This window comes from Crocodylus porosus, unplaced genomic scaffold (assembly GCF_001723895.1).
Source record: "Crocodylus porosus isolate Cpor-Errol unplaced genomic scaffold, CroPor_comp1, whole genome shotgun sequence".
NCBI classification, from domain to species: domain Eukaryota; kingdom Metazoa; phylum Chordata; order Crocodylia; family Crocodylidae; genus Crocodylus; species Crocodylus porosus.
Genome location: NW_017728931.1, coordinates 59,043,867 through 59,070,719, shown reverse-complemented (window position 1 = coordinate 59,070,719; position 26,853 = coordinate 59,043,867). Strand labels below are relative to the sequence as shown.

Sequence of the window (26,853 nt, the reverse complement as noted above, 5' to 3'; positions counted from 1 at the left end):
CCCTTAGGGCCTCACTGACAAGCCTCCTGAGCTTGTCAAAGTCAGCTTTCCTGAAGTCAAGGACTTCCGTGTTGCTGACTGACTTGCCAGGTTTATGGTGGATAAAAATAGTTTATTTTGTCCTACAAAAACATTTGGTTAAATTCTGTATGTCAATCTCAAGTCAATTTAAGAGTGATTTTATATCAATTTAGCTTACAATGGTATAGAATTAACTTAAGTTAAATTGATAATAGAATTTATTCTGTAGTAAAAGTGGGCAGGCACACAAAACACAACCTTACTTTGGCATAAGCCTCTTTTTTGGGGTAAAGTCTAGAAGCAACAGCCTTAAGAAACCCCATGAAAAATCATGTGGAGAGGAGTATTTGGCATGACTATTTTATAGAGCATGCCAGCAAAGGCCTTCCTTATTGTTCCATAACTGGTTAAGCATAGCAAAATAACATAGTGCATTGACACTACAGGCAAAGAAGTGCTGACACAGGCCCCACACATCCAGTGCATGCTCCTTAAAGATCCCTCTGGGGTTTGTGTACACTTTCTATTTGCCTTCTGTGACTGACATACAGACATATGCTGAGATATGCAGAATAATCACAACTGTCCCATAATCTCTTGACTAGATTCCATTATGGGGAAACCCTGCTGCTATTGATTATATATTCCCAAGAACATCATATGGGTTTTATATTTTAAAATGCCAATTTATCTCTTTCTTACAACTTAATTGGAGCCAAATTGCAACCCTTTTCCTGGTGAGACCTGAGCAATCCCATTGACCTTGGTATGACTGTAAATACCTGATCACCCACAGCAGTAAAAATTTATAAATAGCTTGTAGCCTAGTAGCTACTGCATGGCTCATCATCTTTCTCAGGAGTTCCCGTGTTCTGCAGTACTCTACTGCCTTTTCAGTCAAAAAGTTCACAGCATGTAACTGGACTAAACATTGTGTTCCTACTTAACAAGGTTTCTCTTTTCTTTGACTGCCAACCAGGAAGGTAATTCAGGTACAGTAGGATACATTAATCTCTGCCAAGCTTACAGACCTGTGCTTTTTCTCTCCAAGTTCCAAAAGTAATTCTCTAACCTTGATCCTTCCATGTGTGTTTGCATAGGTCTCTCTATATAAACTTGGTAGGACTCTGGGCGATTCTCACCTGTGCAGTGTTCTCCGGATTAGCTCTGTACTCAATTTACAAGGATTGTGACCCATGGACAGCAAAGAAGGTGTCAGCACCAGACCAGGTATATACATCTTTTGCTGCATGTAACAGTTAGGGATAAGTTAGAACTGCTGCCCTAGGGCCTGATCCCTAGGTGTTTGGCTGAGCACTCACCACTCCCATGCCTTGGACGTTTAGAATGAGGCCCTTGGGAAAGCTGCATTGAGGAACACTATGGGATATACTTTTATCTTCAGTAAGGGATTGATCTAGTAAAATAACTGGATATAAATCTCCATATGCCCCAGTGAGGCAAAACTCAAGTATTTTAAACCCCACAGAAAAAGAAATCATGTTCTTTTATTTGGGAGAAGAGAAGGAAGGGTTGCATCTCTATGTGACAGTCAAGAGGTCAAAACCCTATGGCTTCTCCTTTTCATCTGGGATCTTGAGACAGCTGCAGTGAAGCAAGGTTTGTCTACATAGAGGCACTGTGGCTCTGCTGTACCTTGCACTACAGTCAACATCAGTCATTCAGGAGACATGCCAGAGTATGCTGGAGGAAAGTGCCTAAATTAGCATGTAGTGAGTCAGGATTATTGAGGCAGGGGACAAACTGTAAGACTGACAGAAAAGCCAGGGGGCAGTGAGGATGGTTTTACAGGAAGTGGGATATTCTTCAGTTCCACCACCTTCTGGTTCTGACCAATAGATGTAGACATCTATTTCATGACTTGTTGAAGGGGACAGCCAGGAGCATAATGCTGTGAAGGCACCTTTTCTTTCTCAGATCTGTCAGGTATGTTGTTTATCCCTCTAAAACATGCCTAGGAACATTGTATATAAATGAGCAACTCAAAACATGGGAAATGTTACAATGAAAAAAAACAACATAGAAAAGTTTGGCTGGAAGGCACCTCAGAGAAGTCATCTCAGCCTCTAAAAAGATTAATGAATGATACTGGCCTGGCAGTAACCATTAGCTGTTATGTAGTACTGTTCATTTTCAGATCTACAGTGTACAGTTTTTGTTCCTGGATGAGTGAAAAGCAAAGACCGTCCCAAGTTCTAAACATAAGAGATGCCCCAAGGATAATGTTTATGACAGGAAGAGATCACCAGAAAGTAAACATTGGCTAAACATGTTTATCCCTTCATTACTCAGGAGAGAATTAGGTTGTGAAATTATGTCTTTTGAGGAGCAGAATCACAAATGGTAGTCAGCCTCTCCAAATATACCCCGGTATATTTATAGAAAGAAAAATGTTCAGAAGGGGGAAACAAATGAAATGTCAGTTTCTTATACTTAGGAGAGTTATAGATGCTTGTCAAACTGCCTCCATAGCAGGAGGCCAGAGAGGGGAAGCAAATGGTGAACACTTGGCAAAGAGCCAGAGGTCAGGCCACATGGTCTTCTTTAAGACCATGGTAAAATGAGGTTTGTAATTGCAAGGTAGATAGATACACAATGCATTCCTTCATATTAACAAAAATAGAAGCCTTAAACCAGGCACTTCGAAATGATCTGCAGATTTCAACTATAGCAGATGTTATAAAAGCCAGAACACAAGGGATATTATTCTATTGAAGCTGGGACTAGGTGCTTCCAGTATATAGCTCAAAACAACACCAGGAACTGGGGTCAAACATGGAAGTGGTTCTCAGCTATCCTAAGGTGACTGTATTCACAGTGAGCAACTTAGGGACCATTTTCTGCAGGATGTCTAGGAATAGAGTAGAACATATACAACAGCACATGTAAACTTTGAATAACTGGGCAGAAGGAAGGCTGAGAAAATTACAAGAAACAAGACCAGAAATGGGGATGACATTATAACATTTCTGAATCTTGGAATTTTGCAGTTAATGCCATACTTGGTACTGGATATTCTGCGAGACTTTCCAGGCGTGCCAGGGCTGTTTGTGGCTAGTGCCTACAGTGGGACGTTAAGGTAAATTAATCATTCTGTATTCTGCAAAATATATTAGCTATGGTTTGTACATCTTTATTGACATTTAAGTTGCCTTTGCACTAGGATTTTTACCTTTACAGTGCACTCCAATCTGGGGCATAGGCAGCACATGGCACCTGGGGTTGGTCTGGGGCACATGCTGCTTGGTGGTGGTGCAGGAACGCATGTTGCATGTGAGGCTGGTCCAGGATGTATGCTGAATGTGGTGCCTGTGCTAGACTAGGCCTGCACACTGAATCTAGCACATGGGGCTGGACTGCAGGCCTGATTTAGCCTGCAGACCAGCTCTGTGCCACTCATCTGGCTGACAGGGGCTGATGAGTTTGATACCCCTGGGTTAAATGGAGAATGTACTTAAGGATATAGCTTCAGCCCCACTCTCTACTTGTATCTCAGTTCTACTCCAGTTAGCTGCATTTTAACTGCAACTGTATGCTTGTAACAAATTGTTAGCTGCTGCTGGAACAAGAAAGAGGAAATCACTGCTATTAGAAACCTGGATGACAGGAACTAGTTTCATTTTCAAGGCTTCTAATGGTCAGTTTCAAGGCTGCTAATATCATGGGATTGATAGAACTGTATAATTAATGGTCACTGATTATTTACATAAAATCCAACTACAGGAATACAATGAAGAAATGAGTAGTCTTTTTTCAGTCCCAAGGCCATATGCCTAAATGGAGCTTGCTCTTCATTTTTGTTCTTTTAAGGTGTGGGAGGAAGTGGAGGCTATTTGGCTTGTGGAACCTTAAATATGTTTCACCAGTGGATCATCAAAGCATCTTGATCGTCCCTGCTAATAAATGTCACATGAACAAAGTGTAGTGCTTACAAGCTTCACCTCACCTTGCTACAGAATGATTAGTTTCCTGCTCTAAACAGGCCCCAGATCTGAATACAGAAGTTATAGAGAAGAAGGGCTAGAGGGGACCTTGAGAAGTCATCTAGTCCAACCCTCTGCCTGAGAGGATCATCTCTATCCAAACCATCCCATACAAATCCATTGTCTGACCTCTTAGTAAAACTACCCAGTCAACTCTGACACAGCACGAGATATAACAACCTAGTTTCCACAGATAGTGCAGGGGGACCAGCATGACAAACATCCTGCTGCTGCAAAGGTTGTTAAAATATGCTCAAGAGATCCCAGGAAGAGGGCCGTGGCTCCTGCTACAGAGGAAGGGAAAAAACCCTATACCAGTGTGACCACAGGATAAAATTCCTTCCTGATCCAAGTATGGCAATTGGCCTAACCCTGAGCAGAGGTGCAAGACACTTCAATCAGGAACTTCTGGTTTTAATTCCCAGCAGGAGCATTGGCACACCCCAATCAAAATCCCCAGCTTTGCCTACTTCCTGCTACTAATGACAAGGCATTGTAATAAATACTTATTATGTATAACTACTTCTATTCATTAGTCCCCATCTATATGCTTGGGATCCTGGTGTAATTTATATCAGTATGCAAAGGAGGATGGATTATACTGGTGTAAGTATGTCAAGTATTGAGGCTCTGAGCTGGTAAATTCCTCCAAATAGATAGTAACCCTGGGTAGCTACAATGGAAGCAAATTTTCCAACATGCATACTCAGCTTCCAATTTGCAAACATTTATACCTATTTTAAAATTGTTCTGTTCTCCCTCAAAAATTAAAAGTGAAGCTGTTTTGAATTAGTCTCCTGAAAAACAGTGAAAAGTGACTGGACTTCTGGCCAATAACTGAAAGAGCTTCTTAAATGAGCATGCCTTCTGGCAGAGATCAAACATGGCAAATTTCAGTCCTAAAGAGAAATGTTTTGGATAATCTTGAATGGGACAAGCCAAGCTTTCAATGGAAACTGTGTAAGAACAAAAGCTAGAACCGTCACACCCTGAGTGACTGTTAGAACATTTTGGTTGGGTAATTCCTTTTGGCTCTTAACACTTGTATCTGTGTAAGTACAGATAATGATCTAGGGAGTCATGCTGAAGGTACAAACCAATTGCTTAGGAAAATAATGTATTAATATATTCAGCATTTCCTGTTTGGCTCTGTGCATTCTAGGATGATTGACTTCTTGTCCTTAAGAAACCCGGTTTCAGGCCACTGTGAGACACAAAGGACAGGACTAGATAAGGAATAAAAGTACTGCCTAACTTTAAAAGCATGCTGTGAAGTTTAGTACATTCATATTTTTAAAGTTTAAGATTCTTCAATAGAAGGGAATGCAGAAGTGCAAAGTATTACAAATCTTGACTCTAACTGAATTATTTTAATTAGTTTCCCTTGTCTAACTTTGGCTGCTAGTAGATCAAGAAACATTAAAGAGAGGGGAAATACTAGGCAACAGAGTATATTTACCTACAAAGGGAATTTGTCTGATACTTTTACAAATGATATAGGAGTTTCCATGGGTGGATCTAGGATTTTGAAAAGGAGGGTGCAAATGGTGTGTTAGCACATATAACACAACACGTTTTTTTTCCAAATGAAGAAAAACAAGATGCTCTACAAATATGCTAGGGGACTAGCACTCTATTATTAAGTTTACAATCAAAGCAAAAACAAATATAATTATTGGAATATAACGAAATTGCTGGATTATATACACAGTATTTTTAAATGCAACTAATTAGGCAAAAATAGTCAAAATAGTGCAAAGATATCATGTCATTATTCCTGTAGTCATTATAGTTAAATGTATGTGTCATTCAGATTTATAATACAACATTTAGCCTTCTTGAGCCTCTTGACAGTGCCTCCAATATTTCACTCTCAGTCATTTCTACACCTGAGTTAATATTACCACACCTGAGTTAAAGTTTTTAGCTAGAACTAACAGTCTTCAGGACTGTGAAACAGAAGGGGGACCTTACCAGCTATGGCTAACAAACAACAAAATTAGATGGATGGTTTCAGCAGTGGAACATCAAGGCCATTAAAAAGGGCAAAGGATTGTTAATGGCTTTAGAGTGGAAAGAGATTGGTAGGGATCAGGGAATAATAATGAGCCATGAATTCAACTAACTCTTTCAGCACTGCCTGTTTAGAACTGATTCGCTTGTCCCAGGCTATTGGTTTTAAAGTTTGTGTGGAGCAAGAATCAAACTGCAACTGCACCACTACTACCCCCGCTCCCTCCCTCCCCCTCCAGAAGTTTCTGAGTTACTGAAAATTAGTTAGATCTGCTTTCAGAAATACTTCAACTATCTCAAACAAGTTCCCTCCAAGTGCATTGAACTCCCATTTGAGCTCAGAATAAGAGGCATTGAGCTGTGTATTTTATGTCTATACTTGTCTGTACATAGACATGTTCATTTTCCATGTACAACCCAGGCATCTATTTATTTATTTATTTACTTATTCATTCATTCATTTAGATGAAGATTTTCAAATGTGAGCAACTAAAGATAGGATCCTTAGCCAGTATGTAGGCTGGTGAATATATGGCCTGGACATAGGTAGACAAGGTTCTTTGGGCAAATCTGATATCTTTTATTAAACCAACTCAGATAGTTGGAGACATTCTTCTTAGCAAGCTTTCAGGTATAAAAACCCTTCCTCGGGCTGAGGAAACGTCTGCTGTTGGTGTGTGCTCTTCCTGGATGGACTGAATAGTAAAGAAGCCAGAGGCTTTTACTATTCAGTCCATCCAGGAAGAGCACACACCAACTGGAGATGCTTCCTCAGCCTGATGAAGGGTGTTTGTGCCCAAAAGTTTGCAAAGAAGAATTTTTTCCAATTACTGGAGTTGGTCTAATAAAAGATATCAGATTTACCCAAAAAATCTTGTCTGTGCAAAATAGTCAATAATCTGAGATTTGCATCTCTCAGTTCTTACCTAGCCAGAGGTATGCTATGCATATTAAAGTATCAAAAACGTTATAAAATTCAAAAATGGCCCTTGATAATAAATAATACATATTCACTTTCTCTCTATGGATTTATCAGATAATAGGCCTGTGCGAAGGAGAAAGTATTCATTTTGAATTTAGATTTGATAATTTGGACAGACAGTGATTCGAATCATTATCCCGACTGGATTCGGCCAAATCTGAATCCAGAGATATTCACTGTTGAATCTCATCTGGCCATAGACTATACAGGCCAGCAGTGCTGGCAGGAGCAGCCAGACAAGCCCCAGCTTGAGCCGGTGGCCCTGGGAGAAGCTGTGGGAGCTAGAAGGAATGAATGGGGGCTGTGGGATTGAACCAAGAGCTGGGGAGAAGCTTCCGGTTCAATTTCCCCATTTCCCGGTTCAATCCCTCAGCTCCCAGATCATTCTCCCCAGCCCCCAATCATTCCCTCCAGCCCCCACAGCTTCTCCTAGGGCTGTCAGCACTGCCTGCCTTGCCCCAGCAGGGGTGCAACTGGGGGAGCAGCTGGACAAGCTGAAGCTATGCCTGGGGCTGCTGGTGTAAGGCAGGGCTCATCCAGCTGCTTCCGCTGGCACTGCCTAGTGCCTGCCTGTACGGTCTATGGCCAAATCTTCTAATCTCTCTGAATCCCTCTGAATTGATTCAGTGGATTCAGAGAGATTAATGAGTCTCCTGATTCAGTTCTGATTTGGAGATTCAACCACCAAATCAGGCCGAATCTCCACTGAATTGAATCGACTACCAAAGCTTCACACAGCCCTGTCAGATAACTTATTTACCTTAAAACATGCAGTGTTGTCATTGAAAGTGAAGGTAACTATATTTTTTGCACTGTCAACTTTATCTCCTTTGCTAACAGTAATATTCACATGTGTAATGTTATACATTAAATCTCTCCTAATGTTGCAGGCAATAACAATTTCCCTTTTGAATAATTCCAACTCTGTTTTTTGAGGGTTTTGTTGTTGTTGTTGTTTTACTACAGTTCCTAGGAGGATACACAAATGTTTTAAATTTTGTCTCCTGCAGTACAGTATCCTCTAGCATCAATGCTTTAGCTGCTGTCACCGTTGAGGATCTCATTAAACCTTACTTCAAATCACTCTCTGAACAGAAATTGTCTTGGATTTCCAAGGGGATGAGTAAGTCTGCAAGGGATATTTTCCAGTTTTCCCTTTAAGAGGCAGCTCTTGATTCAGATCTTATATTGTAGTGCAAAATACAATTGACTCCATTAAAGAAAATGAAACTGCACCGCAGCAAACTGTGTGTAAAATCAAGGAGAGACATTCTAGATACAATGCAAAAAAGGCTATTTAAAGTAAGCATGGAAAAGGCCTTCTCATTTGGTCTTTAAGTGGTAAAGTTATATTGTAGCCTTGTTCAATCTAACTTCTTAATACAAAAGAGCCAGAGGTCCCAGGTTAAATTGATGTTATTTTTTCTTTCATCAGTCAGAAGGCAGATGTACGGGATAACATTTTTGTTACAAATCACTTGAACGTAGAATGGTTTGGTAGGACAAATGTGGGAAAGTGGACCACATCATACTGTCATTTGAGGAATCAACGAGACACTTCATGACCCCTGTGATATACCTTGAAGCCATCAGTTTATTTAAATGCCCCTAAGCAGCCAGTTTTAAAACTTTAGGGATAATGAGTTTTAGGGTGAATATACAGGGTCCAGTTCTTCACTTGGTTAAATTTGCAAAGCTCCATTGTTTTACAGCTGTACTGTGACCTGTAAAACAGACCTGACTGAAATCACAGTGGTATTTTATTGCCACTGTGAAACTACTTGAATGGGCACCTGAACAGATGAGGGTGCAAATATGGTATTCTAGACTAGAAAACCATCTTATGACCTGAATGCTCCCACTTCCATCAGTTGAGCCCCTTCTGCCTGACACAGATACTGGCACTGCCTCAGTTTGCCCTTGGCACCAGAGAAGGTTAGTTGACGGATGCAGGGAAGATGAGGGATTTCACCCTTCGTTCTCCTATCTGTGATTCATCTCCTATAAGCCACGAACTATGCAATATCTTCTAAGATGCTGACTTCCAGGAGATGGACAATGTGCAAGAAATCTAGCAGATTTGGCCCACAGCATCCAATAATATTTGTTGGAGAAAACTGGGAGAAGACTATTTCAAAACGATCCATTTAGAAATTTAAAAAAAACAAACCCAAAACAGTGCAACTACTTACCACATGCTTCAGAGTACATCATGCTAGTGAGCACTGTTTCTTAAGCACTGTTGTCAGTAACCCTATGCCAACAGTTGTTTGCTATGGGAATGATGACTCACCTGTCTTACTAATATTGTGGTGATTTGCCTGATACATTAGGTTTTGGGATTAAATGTATCACCACAGTGATTGTCAGGTGGAAGATGGGGCACAGACAGAAGTTATGTTTACCACATGATTGACCCCCGAAAGTGCTCTACAGCCATGCTGTGACACACGTGTAAGGCTGCAGAGTGCTTTTAGGGTGGCTGATCATGCGTCAAATTAACCCTCATCAGCGAGGGATCAGATGAAGGTGCTCCATTTTGGGCACCTTAGGGAACTTGTCTTTCCTAGGATTAATTTGTGGCATGATAGGGGCTGGGCTGGTGTGGAGGAGGACAAACAAATCAAAACAATGATAAAGCCCTATGGAGCTGAGGAGGAAAAGAGATATGTCACATGTATTTATGCTGTCCACCGACTTCTAGTTGTACAAAGGGGCCTTAGGGTTCATGTTTCTAATAATCGTTAAGGCATTTGCACTGATGTTACAAAACTAAAAAAGTGTGTTTAGAGGATTAGAGGGGGAATGTAATTGATTCCTGTTATGCTTGTCATTGCCACTACTAACACCCATTTCCTTGTAAGATATAGTGTTTCAATTAATCTTCCATATAATATACAGTAAGAGGATCTTTGTCATGTTTACATTTCCATCCCGAGCTAAAACAAAATCTGGCCTTTTACTGATTTGGCTGTTCTTAGAAACGATCCTACACCTAGGGTGATTTATTAGGGGTAATATTAGACCACAAGAAAATATTCTCCCCAAAGAGCATTACACTTAACCTAGTTGATATGTTCATCTATCATGTTCATTTAGGTCTGTTTTATGGTGGACTCTGTATTGCTATGGCTGCTTTGGCATCCCTGATGGGAGGTTTGTTGCAGGTGGGTAATGGCTTTTCATCTCTATGTTATGCTATCTAGAATATATCATTTGAAAGAACAAAACATTAGATACTTGAACTGTATTAAATTTAAATTCTTTAATGGGAACTTACCTTGAAAATTGTAGTGCCAGATTGGCAGCAGGTATAACCCAAGGTAGGTCACCAGTAGCACTCTGTCAGTTAACACCTGGTGAGAATTAGGCCGTGAGGTAGCCTTGAACCCTTTATTCCAAGTACTTCATTTTTGTCCCCCAACACCTCATGTGTCCTATTGAGGGTTTCAGTTTTAAGGTGTGATACCTAATACAAGATTTTATTCTTTTCTCAGGCAGCTCTCAGTATTTTTGGCATGGTTGGTGGCCCTCTTCTAGGTCTGTTTTCTCTGGGAATCCTTTGCCCCTTCACAAATCCCCTGGTAAGTTCAAGTTCTGAGTCTTACAAAAGTCAGTCATCATTTGGAGAGGGTTAGGAATTGCTTTATTTCATGGGAAATGTTTCAATTTGTTATTTTTCTATACATAGTGGAAGAATAGTTGGGGTTTTTCCATATGTAGTATATTCCCTCTGATGTAATAAGTAGGGAACTGGAATATCTGTCATATGGTAGATTTCGCATCTCTGAATCTTTTTGTTTCATTCTCAGTTGGAAAGAAAATATGGAGATGTGACATTTCCCACAATACAGAGATAATTGGGAAATTCTGTTTCAGAAGAACTAGAGGACCAGGCCAGACCCTAGACAAGTAGCTGTGGTGTTAACCACGTGAAGGCCAGGAAACCTTTTTGCTTAATAAGTGGGCAGATGGGGAGCCTACCACCTGGGGAGCCCACCCACCTGCTCACAACGTAGCGAACCCAAGGAGCCAATCAACCGGGGAACCAACTACTCAGCTGTGTAGATGGCCTGGGAAACCAGCTGGCTTGAGAGCAGGTTACCCTTGTAGTGTGCCTGGAAGAAAGGATGACTAGGGATTTCAGTGAGGCAAGCTGAGCATGTTCTTCTAAAAGGTTTTGATTCCATCAAATCAGCATTTTCTGGTGGAAAACTGTTTGTTAACATTTTTTTTATCAGCTTTAGTAAAATAAGGTTAGTAACTTAGTCTGAAAAGATTGTTAATAATGGTAAGATGCACTTACCTGTCCTTGTAGAATTACTATGCTGTGTACAAAGCAACCAAAAGAAAGAAATTGTTGTTACATCATAGAACAATAACATTTGTCCCATGGTTATAGATTAAACTAAGTTTCCACTAGTTAGTTAATTTTGGCTAGCTCCTCCGAAATCCACAAAAAGTGGTTACATTTAAAGGGTAAATATAATCGTATTTTTTTTCCTAAACCAAAATGAATTAGACATTGGGCTCCTGAATGAAGATATCATGTGTAGGACTCCTGGTTAACACCTAAAGTCTAACTTTTTTCTGCTTGGTAGCAAAAATCACAGAAAGCAGGGGAAGTTATTTCATTGGATTTCCCGCAGCTGACATTAAGGACTTGATAAGAGTGTAATTTCAAATATGAAGTATTTGAAACACCTCTATAACTGGGAAAAACATTGTAGGTTAAATTCATCGTTGTTCAGAGAACCAAGTGCAATGCTTTCTTAAGTCCCAGTTAATCTCCAGTGAGTTCTTATCTGGAGTAAAAACATAAATTCTCATTGATTGTAAAGGGTGTAGAAGGTTTCTTTGTACACCAGGCTCTGGCAACTAGGAGTACTTTTAAAACTACTTCACTTCAATTTCCTAGGTTTAATATTCTTGTTCAGATCTTGAAGGCAAATTCATGTCTTTGGGAAAGCCAAGTGGGGCCTAAGATGGGTTTCCCAAAGTGGGGCCTGTGAACTATTTGTTCATGGCCTGCAAAGGATTTTTTATTTTTTTAAAGATGACCATCCTTAACAAAATTAGGTGACTAGCAAGGCTGAAGCCATTTACTGTTCAGAATTGTAATCAACAGACAGATAGGAACAGCCTGGTACTTCACCTTGTTGTAACTTGGATCTATAAGGAGTATCGTTTCATCTATCTGAACATAAAGGTATTGCATTGCAGCCTCATTTTGTTATGTGCCCCCTACATCATGTTCCACCCTTAAGGGGTCCTCCATGAATAAAACTTTGGGAACCTGTGCTCTAACAAAATTCTTCATCTTCGGGACAAACACCAGGGGGAAAAACAATTGTGAATTTTCTGCATGTGCGCTAAGGAGGATGTTCAAATAAAATATTGGTAGATGTACATTTAAAAAAAAGATTTATCTCAATAAAACAAAAAACATTTCTGCCTTCATAAACCCTAGCTGAACAGAAGATTTTTGACGTGACAGGCTAAGATTAAAAAAATAGTTATTCATACTTGGGCCTCACAAACAAGTTAGCATGAGGTATGTTATGCACTGCACATGAGCCATTCTGTTGTAAATAACTGTGCATAATTTTCCCCCTTCTATTTGACTTCCACTGCATTTACCATGGGGTACAGGTATGTATGTATGTACACTGGCATTTGCCATGGAGTGGCTGATGCCCAGTAAGTGCACACGCTAATTTACCATGTAGATGTACCTTACATTAGAGTCAAGTACCATGTTTTCTCTCATGTAACACACAACTTTTTCATCCAAACCAACTGATGAACATTGGGATGTGCATTATATGCAAGGAAACTAGGTCCCCATGGGTCCAGAAATTTTGTGGTGGAGGATTGGTACCAGCATTAATAGCCATAGCTCTTGGAACCATAGCAATTAACACTGCCACCGCTCTCCTACCACCAAATTTCCAGACCCATGGGAAACCCCTTGGCTGGATGACATGGCCCCAGGTGCTGGATTAGGGTGGTGAATGGTGTCAGGCTTGGTACGTGAGGTCGGACCTGGCAGCCCCAAACCCTGTGCATGGGGTTGGACTTGGCACATGGCCCCAGGCAAAGCTCATGGGGTTGGATGTGGCATACTGGGCGCGTCTACACATGATGCTATGTCACTGTAGCAATGTGCTATGGTGATGTAAAAAAACGCGATGCCACTACTACATTGCCGTAGCAACGCACTCCCTCGATATAGCGTGTTGCTATGGTGACATAGGGGCTAAAAATAACTGTGCACCACTGGCATGGAGCAGCATGGGTTGTTACTGTATTGTCATGTAGTACTTCCAAAACAATGGCACTGTAGGGCACATGTAGATGCACCCACTGGGTCTGACCTGGTGCACGGGGGTGGTGAGAGGGCCCCAGTTGGTGTGCAGGGTGGCAGGAGTCTCACCTCTCTAGCTACTGCTACTCAGTTTCTACCAAGAAGATTTTTTTTCTTCATCCTGCTTCTCAAAGACAAGTTAAATAAAGATGGGTGTACGCTGTATGTAAGAAAATACAGTCTTATGGTATCGAAATAAAGTGGCTTGATTTTCAAGTACTGCATACTCAGTAAGCCAATTATGAAACTTAGGCTGCTGAAATGGAAAACTTTGACGCTTTTTTTCTTTTTCTTTCTGTGCATATCTTGTGTTTCTCTCATTTTGCAAGTAAATGAACTTTCACTTTGTTTTTTTTTTTGCAGGGTGCATTTATAGGTCTTCTAAGTGGCTTTGTTGCATCTCTCTGGGTTGGAATTGGAGCTCAGATTTATCCTCCTCTCCCTGAGAGGACTATGCCATTAAACCTTACAACTATAGGCTGTGAGACAGAAACATTAGGCAACTGGACTGCAACAACGGCGATGCCAGTTTTAACAACACTCTCATATGCTCCAGTCACAGAAAGGTATACAACAATGCTGGCATGTGAAGCATAGCACATGTCTGATTTGAAGTGATGTGAATGTCTGTCTAGCAGTTTGATTATTTAAGAAATCCTCCCTGGGTTAAGTTACTTTTCTACTTGGAAGAAGCCACATTCTCTTTTTTGCTCTGCAGGGATGGTATCTTAGCCCAAACCCACAGAAGTCAATGGAAATCCTTCTGTTGGCTTCAGTGGGCTTTAGATTAGAACCAGAGTCTGACAGTCCTACATTGGGAAGTAGTTTACTTATACATTTTGCATAGGCACAGGGGCCTGCTGTGTTTAGTGGATTATTTACCATGATCAAAGTTCTGTTTTACCATCAAAGCAGGTCAAATCTGAAAGTGTGTAGGGTGGGGTTTACATGCTCTTGGTAAATCTTCCAGTAACAGTTTGTTCAGCAGCATCAAACCTATGCAGAAATAAGTAGCTGCATTCAGCAAAATCAGGAGAATTAGCGGAGCTGGGAAAAATGCTGTTCGTACCCCTCCCACAGCCATCATAGCCTCTTATACAATGTTAATGTACAGTAAAAAGATTTAAATGAAATACATGGAATTCAACAGAACAATAGCTGCAGGGACAACGGTTAGGTTAAAAATTCCACGTGTCAATTCTTATGTCTTGGTATAGAATTAGCAGTAAGCCAGAGACTCCTTTTGCTAGCTGATCTGCTACAAATAGTTGCTTAGAGTTCAAGGATGGTTGAGTAGTTTCTATTTTACTTCTCACATGGAATATAAAGTTTCAGAGAATGAAAGGTAAATTTTTCACCTCCCCCATAAATCTCAGTGCCAAGTATGCACCATTAACTGGTTATGTTTTGATGGTATCAGTATAAACACATGGCCAAGAACTTTGATCAGTGTCCCTCCAGCTGTGGTGTGTAGCAAAGAGACTCAAAATAGGATAGCAGAAGCCTTGGACTTGTGATTCTCAACCAGGGGGCTGTGGTACCCTGGGCTGCCATGAGATCCTCGTAAGGGTGCTGTGGGGTGCCACTCAGTATTATCACTATGAGGTGTGCATGATTCATAAGATAAACCGAAAGTTTTGCTTAGAGTTCCTAGTAGAAACACAAGAGCTTCTTGTTTCACTGACTGTGCTGCATTCTTACACCTTACAGCCCAGACTCCTCCCCAGTAACTAAAAGACTCGCAAGCTTAAGTGCTTTTTAAAAAAAAATGCATATGAGTGTATCTGCAAGTTTAGCATATAGGTTGTTATTTTTAAAGTGTTCCTAGCACAGCATTCTCCTTATGTTATTTATTGTCTCTGTTCATAGCTTTATTTTTTCAAGTTGTCTGAGAAAAAAAAAACCAACTTGTGTTCTCTCCTTTTTTCTAGACCGGTTCTAGCTGATCACTGGTATTCCTTGTCCTATCTGTACTTCAGCACACTTGGGACTGTGGTCACAATGGCAGTGGGAATAATTGTCAGCCTTTTATCAGGTATCTTTGCTAGAGTTTGGGTTCAAGATGCATTTAAATTCTTTCCTGAAGTAATGTGAACTCTCCACAGCCATGCTAGCAGAAATTTAATAAAGGTTTCCATCCTAATCCCCTCTTTTAATTCACTCTTCTCTTGGGCTGAAATTTCACATACTTGGTATCTGCTTACAGGTCAGATTTCTTTCCCCTCTGAAGCATGAGGAAGCAGATTCAGCTGTTTTCGAGCCTGAGGAGATGGGGTGGGGAGATACAATACATTTTTTCCATTTTATTAAGTCTAAGCAGGGGCAGGGGTTTGACAGTTGTCATTGAACAAGCAGATAATCCTAACAGGAAATATGCCATTCTTTCTTCCTGAGGGCAAAAGCTTTGAGGAAATTTAAAATGTTAGAGAATGATGAACAGTGCTCATTTTCACTTAATTTGCTCATCACGCACCTAAGGAATGACTCACTCTGTATGGCTACTTTAGTTGCCCACTGAAATAGCTACGGAGCCTGACGGCAAGCAGGACTGTTTACAGCTGAGCTCAAGATCCAGACCTATTTCTCGTTTTGTTCTCAGGCAAATCTACTCAGGGCCTATTATCTAGTTTGCACATGGCTGAAATAGCACAGAAACAGTTCATTTCACATTTCCAGGATTTAGGTGAAAGTCTCATGAGAACAGCTCACAAAATTTTGGGTCTGTTGCTTCCTAGATTGTATTTAATCTAACTTAAAGTTTAAACCTAGTATAGAGTTGAACACCATCTCTTCAGTCCCCTCTAAAGTGGCATACACTTGACCCATTGTAGGGAATGGTTTTCATGAGATTCTTGTGTGTAAGATTTGAAGGAGAATATGCTCATTTGCATTAGTTTTTCCACCTTCCTCTCCTTCCCTGTCTCCCTTTCACTCCCTTCCTCCCACCCAATATCCTTCAAACATTTTCTGGAGTCCCTGGGAACTACCTGTCATTCCTCATGTTTCATAGGGTGACAGCAGTCCTTAAGATAAGGATGTAGGAGATTGTACACCCAGCTTTCTCCTCAAACTATTGACCATAGAAATCACTGCAGTATAACATGGGACAACCCCAGTGGTTAAGAAAGTTGCCACTTGGGGAGTGCAGGACTAAGTCTGAGCCTCAAACAGAGGGTACTGACAAAAGTGACTTTGTGTCACATGATTGGCCCCCTGAAGTGCTCAACAGCTGTGCCCTGACAGAACTGTATGGCTGCAGGGTGCTTCAAAAGTATACGATCACACAGCAAATGAACCCTCATTACAGGAGGATTCAGATAAAGGTGCTCCAAATTGAAGTGCCTTCATTAACGTCTGTCAGCAGGGCTGGGCTGATGCAGCTGAGCTCTGCCCCTGCCTGGTGCTGTCTTCAGGATGGAAGTGGGGCGAAGGGAGGGGAGGACACTCTTGCCCAGCCTGCGTTGGAAGGTGGGGTGGGTGGATTGGAGCCCCCAGAGTGGAGTGCTCCAATCCACCTGCTCCACCCTCCAGCTCAGGCTGAGCAAACCCCAACCCTGCTCCCATCCTGAAGACAGCACTGGAGCTTGCAGGGGTGGGGAGCAGGGCAAGACTAGCAGAGAGAGGCAGTTGTCATGCAGCCAGGTCAAGGGGATTGCTGGCAGGCAAGATTCTTTGAGTAGATGTGATATCTTTTATTAGATCAACTGAGTAGTTGGAAAAAAGTTCTTGGCAAGCTTTCAGGTGCAGTCACCCTTCTTCAGGCATAGGGACTAACACAGCTACAACCAAAAACCCAGCAAGGGGATTGCTGTAATTCATAGTGCTTCCTGTAAAGCGGGGAGCTGCACATCTCTCAATGCCCTTAATTCCTACAGTCGGTAGCAGTTTGGGCTACTACTACACCATCAGGCTGGTTACAGATACTGAATGTTACACAAAATGTAGGCTCTTTCTGCTGTTTTTGGTTAGCAGATACTTGTTTTTTTTCCTCTTCTGACACAAGAAGCATGCAACTAGAGTATGTCCCTAAGGGACAGATATCACAGAGATAGTTAACAAGCTTCCAAACACAGGCCTGGCATCTTTTATGCTCCAGAACCTGATAGATCCAAGTGATACTGGAATATGTGGCTGATGCAACCTGAGGAAACAGCTTGTAATTGCTTTTTGCTGCTGCCTCTACCCAGGGCATCAAGACCAGGCAAGATCAGGCAATTAGAATTTGGCATACTGTTATCTGTAGAATAAGAGGTACCAGATTAAAAACTGTTTAACAGAAAATTTAATACCGTGCCTATTTTGCAGGAGGAAGGAAGCAAAACATTGACCGTAAATTCCTGCTGACCAAAGAGGACTTCCTGTCCAACTTCGCATTTTCTAAACCTGAGAAAGTAAGTATTGCTATGTGCAGCATCCTACTTTGCCTCCACCAGGTCTTCACTCCTGGAGAATGGATGCAAATTTACCAGGGGTTACATTTTCTAAAAAAACCCACAAAAACAGTTTTATTATTTAATCACTCATTGATCCAGGTTCTGTCCTTTCAAATTGGTCCTCTACAGAGGTCAGCCTTGGTCACCACAAACATAGAATGTACCCAATAAACACCCCTTAAGAGGAAACGTTAGCTCTAATAATGTAGCAAAATCAGAGTCGGAAGCCAAAATCCTTCAACAAAGCTTTCCCAGGGGACTAAATTTTGTCTTTATACTTTTCCTACCTGGCTGGCTGACAGTTCGTCATGCCTGCTTCATTTAAGCAGCAGCTGTCACCAGATGGGGTCAGGGTAAAGAGGCTGGTATCTATATCTGGCCACAGCAGCAGGTGTCTGACTTCAGTGGGTAGCAGATAAAAGAAAGAACACCTGCTCTCAAAAGTTCATCATTCTGCTAGGGCACTCCTAGGTAACCTCTAGGAATGAGGTAATAGGCTGCTCTGAACACTGAAGTGTCCTTTCATAGATAAATGTTAGACTTTTTTTTTTCTTTTTAAATTACTAGCTATAGCTTGAGGGGGGTGGGGGGAAAATTCTACACCATCTGTACAGTCTAAATGGCAGCTGCTCTTGCAAAAAATTAAATATCTGGAAGAAGTGTTGAATAGAATGGAGACAAACCTCTTAAGAATAAAATCAGATTACGGTAGTAAAGATCAACACTTCTTAAAGAAAGACTACCTCGCTGACTGCCACATTTGGCAGTGCTATGCTAGTTCATACCTGTTGCATAGAAATAAACCAATAACATCTTCATCTCATATCCATGAAAGAATTAGACTTTCCACAGTCAGTGGAGAATGCCTTACCGTACTTACCCCGATCATGGAGGGGCGGCTCCTTTACTAGTTTAAAATGACATACTTCCATTGACTTTAGTTGAGCTCCAGCAACTGATCTAAGATGGCCATCTGGGCCCCAGCCTCTAGAAACTGTTGTGACCCTTCACTCTTATGATAACCCCATTGAAAGTGACTGGTCATCGCTGTGAGGCGAGTGTTGTCAATTTGGCCTTCCTAAGTTAGAATAGGTTTTATTAAGACCACTGTTAGAGTGATATGTTATTTTCCCAATGCACTGAGTTAAAAGTAACAGCAAAAGATGCCACGCTGGGTGTCACACGGCAATAGTCTTTTTTGAAATGATCCAGTGTCCAGACCTTTTTCCTGTTGTGAAAACCCTTTGTGTTGAGATGTTGCACATTTTGGAAACTAAACGTGTGTGACAGGGAAAGATTTTTTTAATAGATGATGTGTGTGATTCATCCATTTAGAAAACATGGGCCAGATGTTCAGATGAAATAAATAAGGGGTGCTTCACCTCTGCCCTGTGGGCCAAATATGGCCTGCAGAGCCATCACATCTGGCCCATGGGGCTCCCCATAAGTATGGAAATTTGGCAGCCACGAGGCAGTGGCAATTGATATTGCCACCCTCTCCCCTACCAAATTCTCAGACTCAAAGCCCCATGCAATGGGTTGGAACCAGGCCATGGGCTGGACCTGCTCCCTCCCCGCCACAGCTGAATTGGACTGGGCCACAACCCCTTCCTCCTAGAGACTGGATCAGGGCTGGGCCATGTCCCCTTCCCCTCCCCCTACCCACCACAGTTGGAGGACTGGGCTGGGGCTGAGCCATGTCCCCCTCTCCTGGTAGGCTGGATTGGGGCCAGGCTGCTCCTGCCCCCTCAGTGTGGCTGGATGGGGCCTGCCGCACCCATGCTGGTCACCAGATGGGGTCCACTGACTGAACTGAGCCTGTGGGCATTATTCATTTGGTTTGCTGACCAAAAAGATAGAGCACCACTGGTGTAAACTACTGTAGGTTCATGACTTTAATACACCTCCCCCAGATCAAACCACTTTAGGATGTGCTCCTCAGCCAGTGGACAGAGTGCACGTGGAAACTCATGCCTACAAATTAAATGGGCAGGATAACTTCTGTTTGTTCCCAGATATAAGGTCAATATGGCTGGTGAGTTGGGGAAAGGATGCTTATTAATGCACTGATCTAACTGTTCAGAAAAGAAGTGGGGGTGATTTCCATTCTGCCTGAGCAACAAGGATCTTCAGTTTAATTCAAGTTAGATTTAATGAGGAATATGTTAAAGCAGGAAAGCCAGAAACCTGATTTTCACTGATGGAATGCAGTTAGGCATGAGGCTTAGCAGACAGCATGTCATGAAACTAGGATGACAAACTGCTATACAGCAATACAATTGCTGTTATTTGCACACAGAAACAATGTCGGATACATTTTGAATGACAATAACAATGCTCAGATTGAAACCCACTCATCCTCTTCATATATGAAGAAACATTCCAAAGATTACTGTGAGCATCAACTTACAGTTTTTCTGCAGTTCACTTACATTTACATTTTCTACCTGCTAGGCTAATGCCCAGCTCCAGGTCTGATTCTTTTTCCATGCCACTACAATTCTCTTGACTTCAGTACAGATATTCCTTATTTATACCAGTTTATAGTAGGCCTTATATAAAGCATAGAAAAGATCCCTACTGAGAGAAATGGGCTTTGGATGTATTTGGCCCTCAGGAAAGAGAACAAAAGGTACTCTTTTTCTCTTGACATAACTCAGAAACAAAGCAGAAGTAGGTAAATAAAGGACATAGTTGTTTGGCATTTATTTTTAAAATAAATGTTCTTGCTCCACAAAATCCCCTTAAATGAGGCAAAGTAAAATATGCTGCCTTTGCTCTTTGCAAACCCTATTTTCTTCACGGTAAAGTCGAACTGTCCACCCATCCTGTCTTAAATCAATACTAAAAAAATTGTGCTGTCCCTGAATTTGACTAGTAACCCTACTTCCTTTTTAGCTTTGGCTTTTATTTGAAAAATGTAAGAGGTGGGGGTTGTAATAAAAAATGAAAATGTTTAAACTAAAACTTAAAAAAAATTAAGGGACTCTAGCTCATTTATATCTAAAAACTAAATTCATATTCACCTTGAGACCCCATTATGCTGCCAGCATTGTGCAGTAGGACCTTGGGTTATGTCTGCCTGCTACAAGGCAATGCCACACCGAGGTATTCTAAGGCAGTTGTGACTGCCATCTCACATACTGGAATCTACATGATGCAGGGCAGCACATGCAAAGATATGTGAGCCATCTCAATTTGTTCTAGCCCTGATACTGGAACCTGTGGATCCATGCTAGTACAGTGTTGCACCCAGGCTATGAAGCCCTGCTTCCCAAAAGAAGTTATTAGCCTAGGTGTGTGAAGAAGTATTTTGGATTGCTATGCCTGACTACTATGTGCTGTGTAGACACACACATGTTCGATTTTGAAACACAAGTAAGTCCCATTAAAACTCATTGGGACTTAGGGTCTTGACACAGTTAGGTGATCTTGCACTTTTCTCAGTGGTAGCAGATGAAAGAACAAGGAGCAATGGTCTCAAGTTGCAGCAAGGGAAGTTTAAGATAGATATTAGGAAAAACTTTCTCAGTAGGAGGGTAGTAAAACACTGGAACAGGTTACCCAGAGAGGTTGAAGACTCTCCATTCTTGGAGATTTTTAGGACCCGGCTAGACAAAGCCTTGGCTGGGATCACCTCGCTAGGGATGGTTCTGTTTTTAGCAAGGGGTTGGACTAGATGACCGTCTGAGATCCCTTCCAACCCTAAGTTTCTATGATTTTCTGTGATTCTATGTCTCACCCAGTAAAAAACACTCAATACATATTTTAAAACTACTTTTTCTTTAATCTTCTCCCCTACAATGTCAGAAACACCATACTTCCTCCAACTTCCTCCTTGTTCCATTTACCCTTTTCCTGGGTCTCACTCTTATGCATTTCCTTTGAAAACAATTAATGTTCACTGACATGTTTTGTAGCCTCATTGTAGTAAATACTGTATCTGTGGTCTGTGCCACATTTACATTAAGAAGAAAAAGATAAAGTTTCTCAACTGTGAGAAGATTAGAGAAGTGATGCATCCTTTTGAATTAGGTATTAGGCAAAAAGAGGCCAAACCTAAGATTATGGAAGATAGTTTAGGAGAAATGTTTAGCAGGCGTCAACAGGGATAATATATGTGTGTGCACACATGCATGCAATGCATATGCGGGTATGTGTGCATGTGTAAGAGAGAGTAAGAGAAAGATACTTTGTACCTAAGAACATCACCACATAAACTCTTTTTCAGAAGGAGAAAGTGGAAGTTTTGAACTGGAAAGTTCACGATCTGGCAGATGAAGGAATCGACAACCCTGCTTTCAACCATATTGAAATGAATTTCACAGACAATAAAGAGAAAGTCAGTGGCATTCATATATGACCTGGTGCCATGGAGCTCTTACCTACAAACACTTTAGCTGCTGTGTTGAAGACATTGCTGGCATTTCTGGAAAGAATTAATTTATCTACCATACCTCTGGTTATATGCAAGAATCCTTACCATGCTCCATGTCTTCACCACATTGGAATAACGTTAAGATTAAGAAGAATTTCAAAACAAGGAATCAGGTGTCTCTTATGTAAGTGGCCTTTAATGCAGGAACTCAGAGATTTTCTGTTTGAAATCATTTTTGTGTGGTCTCCTGTAAAAATATTTGCTTTAAATCTCAGTTTATTTTCAGAGTAATATTTTAAAGGAGAACATTAAATTTTCACAGACATGGCTGATCATCTTAATGAGCTATTCCATACTGAAGCTAGGAAGAGGTCTATATTTTGTTTTTAGAATAAAGGAAGTAGAATTTAATATTAAAACTATCTTTCCTTGTAGAAGTGCTGACCCTGAGCACCTACTGGCCATTTTTTTATGAAGATAGCCATTGCTGCAGTATCTGAGCACCTTGTAGGCAAAGCATTAAACCACAAATATGCGGGAAAGTTGCTTAACCCCATCTTTTCAGCACTGAGGCTGAAGAGCTGGGTTAGACCTCAGAGAGTTTGTTAGATATGTTTAGAGAAAAGTTCCTCCCCCATCCCCCAGCATGCCCTGAGGCAACAACAGAGCTGATCAACTCAGGATTTTTGATTATTAGATCAGATTTTTTGCATAGCTTGTAGGGTGTGAAAGGAACTCTCTACCTCTTTATACCCACAATGTGTATGATTCCATAGATTGAAAGTTACAAAATAGTATGTTTTTTTTGCTATGTGCAGACCTACTAGCATAATTAATGGGCTAATTCAGTGCTTTTCAACTGTGGTCTGCAGACCCCCTGGGGGTCTGCAGACTATCCAAACGGTCCGTGAAAGATGACTATCATCAATCAAAAATATGTGAACACCCACACTTACAATTCAAAGGGGTTTGCACTTCCATTCAAAATTTTCCATAAATGAAAAAAGGTTGAAAATCACTGGGCTAACTCAATGCTGCCTAGCACCTTGGATAGCAACCATTTACACTTTTGCAAAATGAGTATAAAATGCTACTAAATATGAGCTGTAAGTACAGTCACCCAATTAAGTCCAAGCCAGAATAGAACACGTCTAGAATTTTACAGGTGGGAAAACCTCAGTGCTTAATTCTGTGTGAGAGTAAGGGGAATCTGCCTGCTATAATTTACTGAACCCTGTCCCAAGTCAACCTATAAGCTGAAGTACAGCTCAGAAACCCTGTAGCACTGTGCACTGTGGGCCTCCAATTTACCTCCTATTCATTCCATATATACACTGGGGCTTTCAAAGGGAGTAGTATAAGGCCACTTACAGCATAAAGGGAAAGGGGAGTTTGTACAGTGGCCTTATGGTGTTCTGTGGAGGAAAGGGAATTTTCTCTTGTCCCTGTAGCAACTTGCTCTGGCACTCACCTAGAGCAGAAAACAGAATCTGTCCTCCACAGTTTCTGAGCCACCTGGCAGTTTACACCTATGTATTTTGTATAATGCATATTTAAAAATGTATTTTGTATTATATTCTAGGATATTACATTTATGTTGTATTAGGATAATTTTGGGAAATAAAAGTCATTATAGAACATCCTTTTTGTGTGACCTATGAAGGCACTACCCAGTTAAACTGAGGTTAAAATTCTGACTGTAATTTTAAGATATTTGCTAAAAATCATAGTGAAGACAGGCTGAAACAAAAACTGGAAGAACACAGGTCACCTAGCATAAGTGACCCTCATTCCATTGAAGTCAATGGAACTGTGCCAATTTACATAAGCCAAATCTAGCCATTTGTAGTGTTTGCGATCAACCTACTTTACATGTGTGCAGTGACAGAAAATAGCTTAATCATATGATGCTCCACGAGGGTTAATTATTCTTATTAGCATGCCTCCACTTGTTTTTTTTTGTTTTGTTTTTTAATTATTGCTGTCCTGGCTTTTCGCTTCAGACCTGAAGAAGACTGTCTTACATTTGAAAAATTGCCTAATTCTATCCTAGCAATACATTTGGTCCAATAAAATATATCACCCAAAGAAATCCTTGCCTCTCCACTGATAAAGAAATAGAACATCACATTTATAAGCAGCTCACATGTAGTACATCGTAAAAATTAACTCTTAACATGGCACTCTTTATTCAAAGATGTGAAGGAAGGAAAGTCTCTATTTTCCAAAGAGAATTGAAGTGTGATGAAGTGATTTTTCCAGTCGTCTAACAAATTAGTGGTAGGTTTGGCGTAGAAACCGAGTCTCCTGTATTCCATCTAATGTCTTAAGTAGCCATACTGCTTGTTTAGAAAGTTGGGCACTTCTTCACATACTCTGGAAGTGATGTGGAGCAGCACTTCAATTAGAGCAGCTCCAATAGCCACTCCAATTAAAGCACCACTGTGCCTCCTGTTTCAGCATCCCTGTGCTGGAAAATGGTGGTGTGGACACTTGAACTGAAGCTTGCTTACTTTGCCTCTGAAAAATTGTGCCTAATTCAAGTTTATTGCCATTTAAAGCCTCCTGTGTAAATGACTGTGCCACATCTATTTTGATGCATGTCATATCCTGGACCAATCAGCACCATATTAAAACAGTTGTCTATTTTTAGCCCCAAATATTATCAATGTGCACTTCATTGTATTATTCTATACTTAGATAAATGTTTGTATTTTATTTGATACTTGATTAAACTGTTGTGGGTCTCCTTTGACATTATTCTTTCCTCATGGAGTCATATTTAAATCAAACTATTTTATATGTGTGTGTGTGTGTATTATATGTATATACAATATATATATATAATAAAGGGGTACAGTATCACAGTTTTTTACTTCAGTTTTGTGGATTGAAATACTTTAAGCATCGTAAGCCACGATCAAGCCTATGCCACTGCTTTTCCCAGCAGTAACATGGGGAAGGCACCCACCACTGCTGCTTTTCCCTGCCACAGCATGGGAAGCAACTGCTCTCAGAGCTCCATACTGCTGAATGCAGCAGAAGCTCCATGTCCCTGAGCTGGATCTGGCCCATGGGCTGTGGGTTGATGATCCCTGTCTGAAGCCGATAATCTTGTGGCTTAATGCATTTAAGTCTATACATGACACAAAGCTAGGGTTTCAGTCAAATAATCTCCATGGACCCAATGTTTAGGTCACTAGATCAGAAGCAGATGATGCAAAACAGTTACAAGAAGGCTGAGGACATGGATCTGAAGACTTTACACATAAAGGACATATACCAAAAATTCTGTACAACAATAATAATGCCCTTGCAGTGCTTGTGGCCCTGATTCATCTGCCATTTTCACTTACAATAATGCCTGTGAATGAATTAATACTACATTAAGCTGGACATTTTCTGTATTAGGATACCTGATTTATGGTGTAAGCCTGGGACTTGTTTATTCCTGTTCTTATGTAATTACTTCAGGAGAGTACTTGCAGGAAAGTCAAATTAAGAATAGGTTATATTTTTTCAGGGGTAGTTGGGATGCTAGAAATGATATTGTAAGGGATAATAGAAAAATCTTAATTAAGTTACAGCAGGTAGAGAAATCCATCAGAGTAGAGGAAATATGAACTTGCAGAAATCTTAACTGCTTCTTTGGGATGGTTTCCAGTCCATTGATCTGGAGCAGATGCCTTGGCCTTGAAGAGATACACATTTGGGACTGTGCATGGGCCCATGGGGTACCTGGTTTATTTCTAGTAGGCTCCTATGGGTTACTTCTGGTCAGTGGAATAGCCATTTCTTTTCCTTGCATTTCTTGTACTTGTATTAATGGACTGATCATAAAATAGTTGTGGTCAATTTTTCTCCAGGATAATGTCCTGTCCTCTGCTAGGTCTACCACATCAGGCAGTTTTGCCTGGGTAAAGATAGCAGGCCTTTAACCAGGAGGTCATGACTTACTTCTTAAAAGATTTTAATCAGCATCTATTACAGGGGTAAGCAATGTTTTTTGGCCAGAGTGCTGAAAAAACCACAATGTCTACCTTGGAAGGTGTTGGAGTGCCGACATGCTGGAGCCTGGAGCAGCTGTTTGCAGCCGGCCCCTGGTTTGCTTGCAACAGGGCTTGCAGCCTCCCAGCCACCTGCTTGGGGCAGCCTGGGCTCCGTGACTGGCAGCAGCTGCCAGTGTGGTGGTGGTGTGCTGAGCAAAATGGTCTTGCTTGGCACGCATGCTAGGGGTTGCTGACCCCTGAGCTATTAAATAATGGAAATCAAGAGAACACAACACTTTCCAGATATCACTCAGATTTCTGTGGGACCAATCCTTTCTATTGGAAACACAACAGGAACCTAAAGGTAACACAATGGAGTCAGGAAAAGAAAGGGTTGACAGGTTTTGGTTATTTTTTTGCTTCTTTTATGTCCCTCTTACCTCCCACCCCAAACTAGGGAAAAATAAAATGACTTACTAAGGCCCAACAACAAAGATTTCATATGCATAATTTATTTTAAAGTTTATTGCATCACATTATACAAGCGTTAAACATGGCTTTATGCTGATGATGGTTTTTTGTTTTAAGTGTGAAAATTCAACATTCTTCTCCATAGGATTTTTTTGTTCTTTTTGCTATTTACAAATAAACAATCTGTCTATATAT

At 40.9% G+C, this 26,853-nt stretch overlaps 1 protein-coding gene across 1 annotated transcript in view; it reads left to right on the top strand.

Annotated features, from left to right (window-relative positions):
- Window positions 1-22,360, top strand: part of SLC5A8 (solute carrier family 5 member 8) — a 34,761-nt gene extending 12,401 nt beyond the window's left edge. The window contains exons 7-15 of the mRNA XM_019545138.1: window positions 1,122-1,251; window positions 3,033-3,121; window positions 8,031-8,143; window positions 10,120-10,187; window positions 10,518-10,604; window positions 13,751-13,953; window positions 15,319-15,422; window positions 17,693-17,778; window positions 22,052-22,360. Coding sequence (XP_019400683.1) covers window positions 1,122-1,251; window positions 3,033-3,121; window positions 8,031-8,143; window positions 10,120-10,187; window positions 10,518-10,604; window positions 13,751-13,953; window positions 15,319-15,422; window positions 17,693-17,778; window positions 22,052-22,183 — 1,012 coding nt within the window. The 3' untranslated portion in view covers window positions 22,184-22,360. The remainder of the gene's footprint in view (window positions 1-1,121; window positions 1,252-3,032; window positions 3,122-8,030; window positions 8,144-10,119; window positions 10,188-10,517; window positions 10,605-13,750; window positions 13,954-15,318; window positions 15,423-17,692; window positions 17,779-22,051) is intronic.
- Window positions 22,361-26,853: the final 4,493 nt, after the last annotated feature.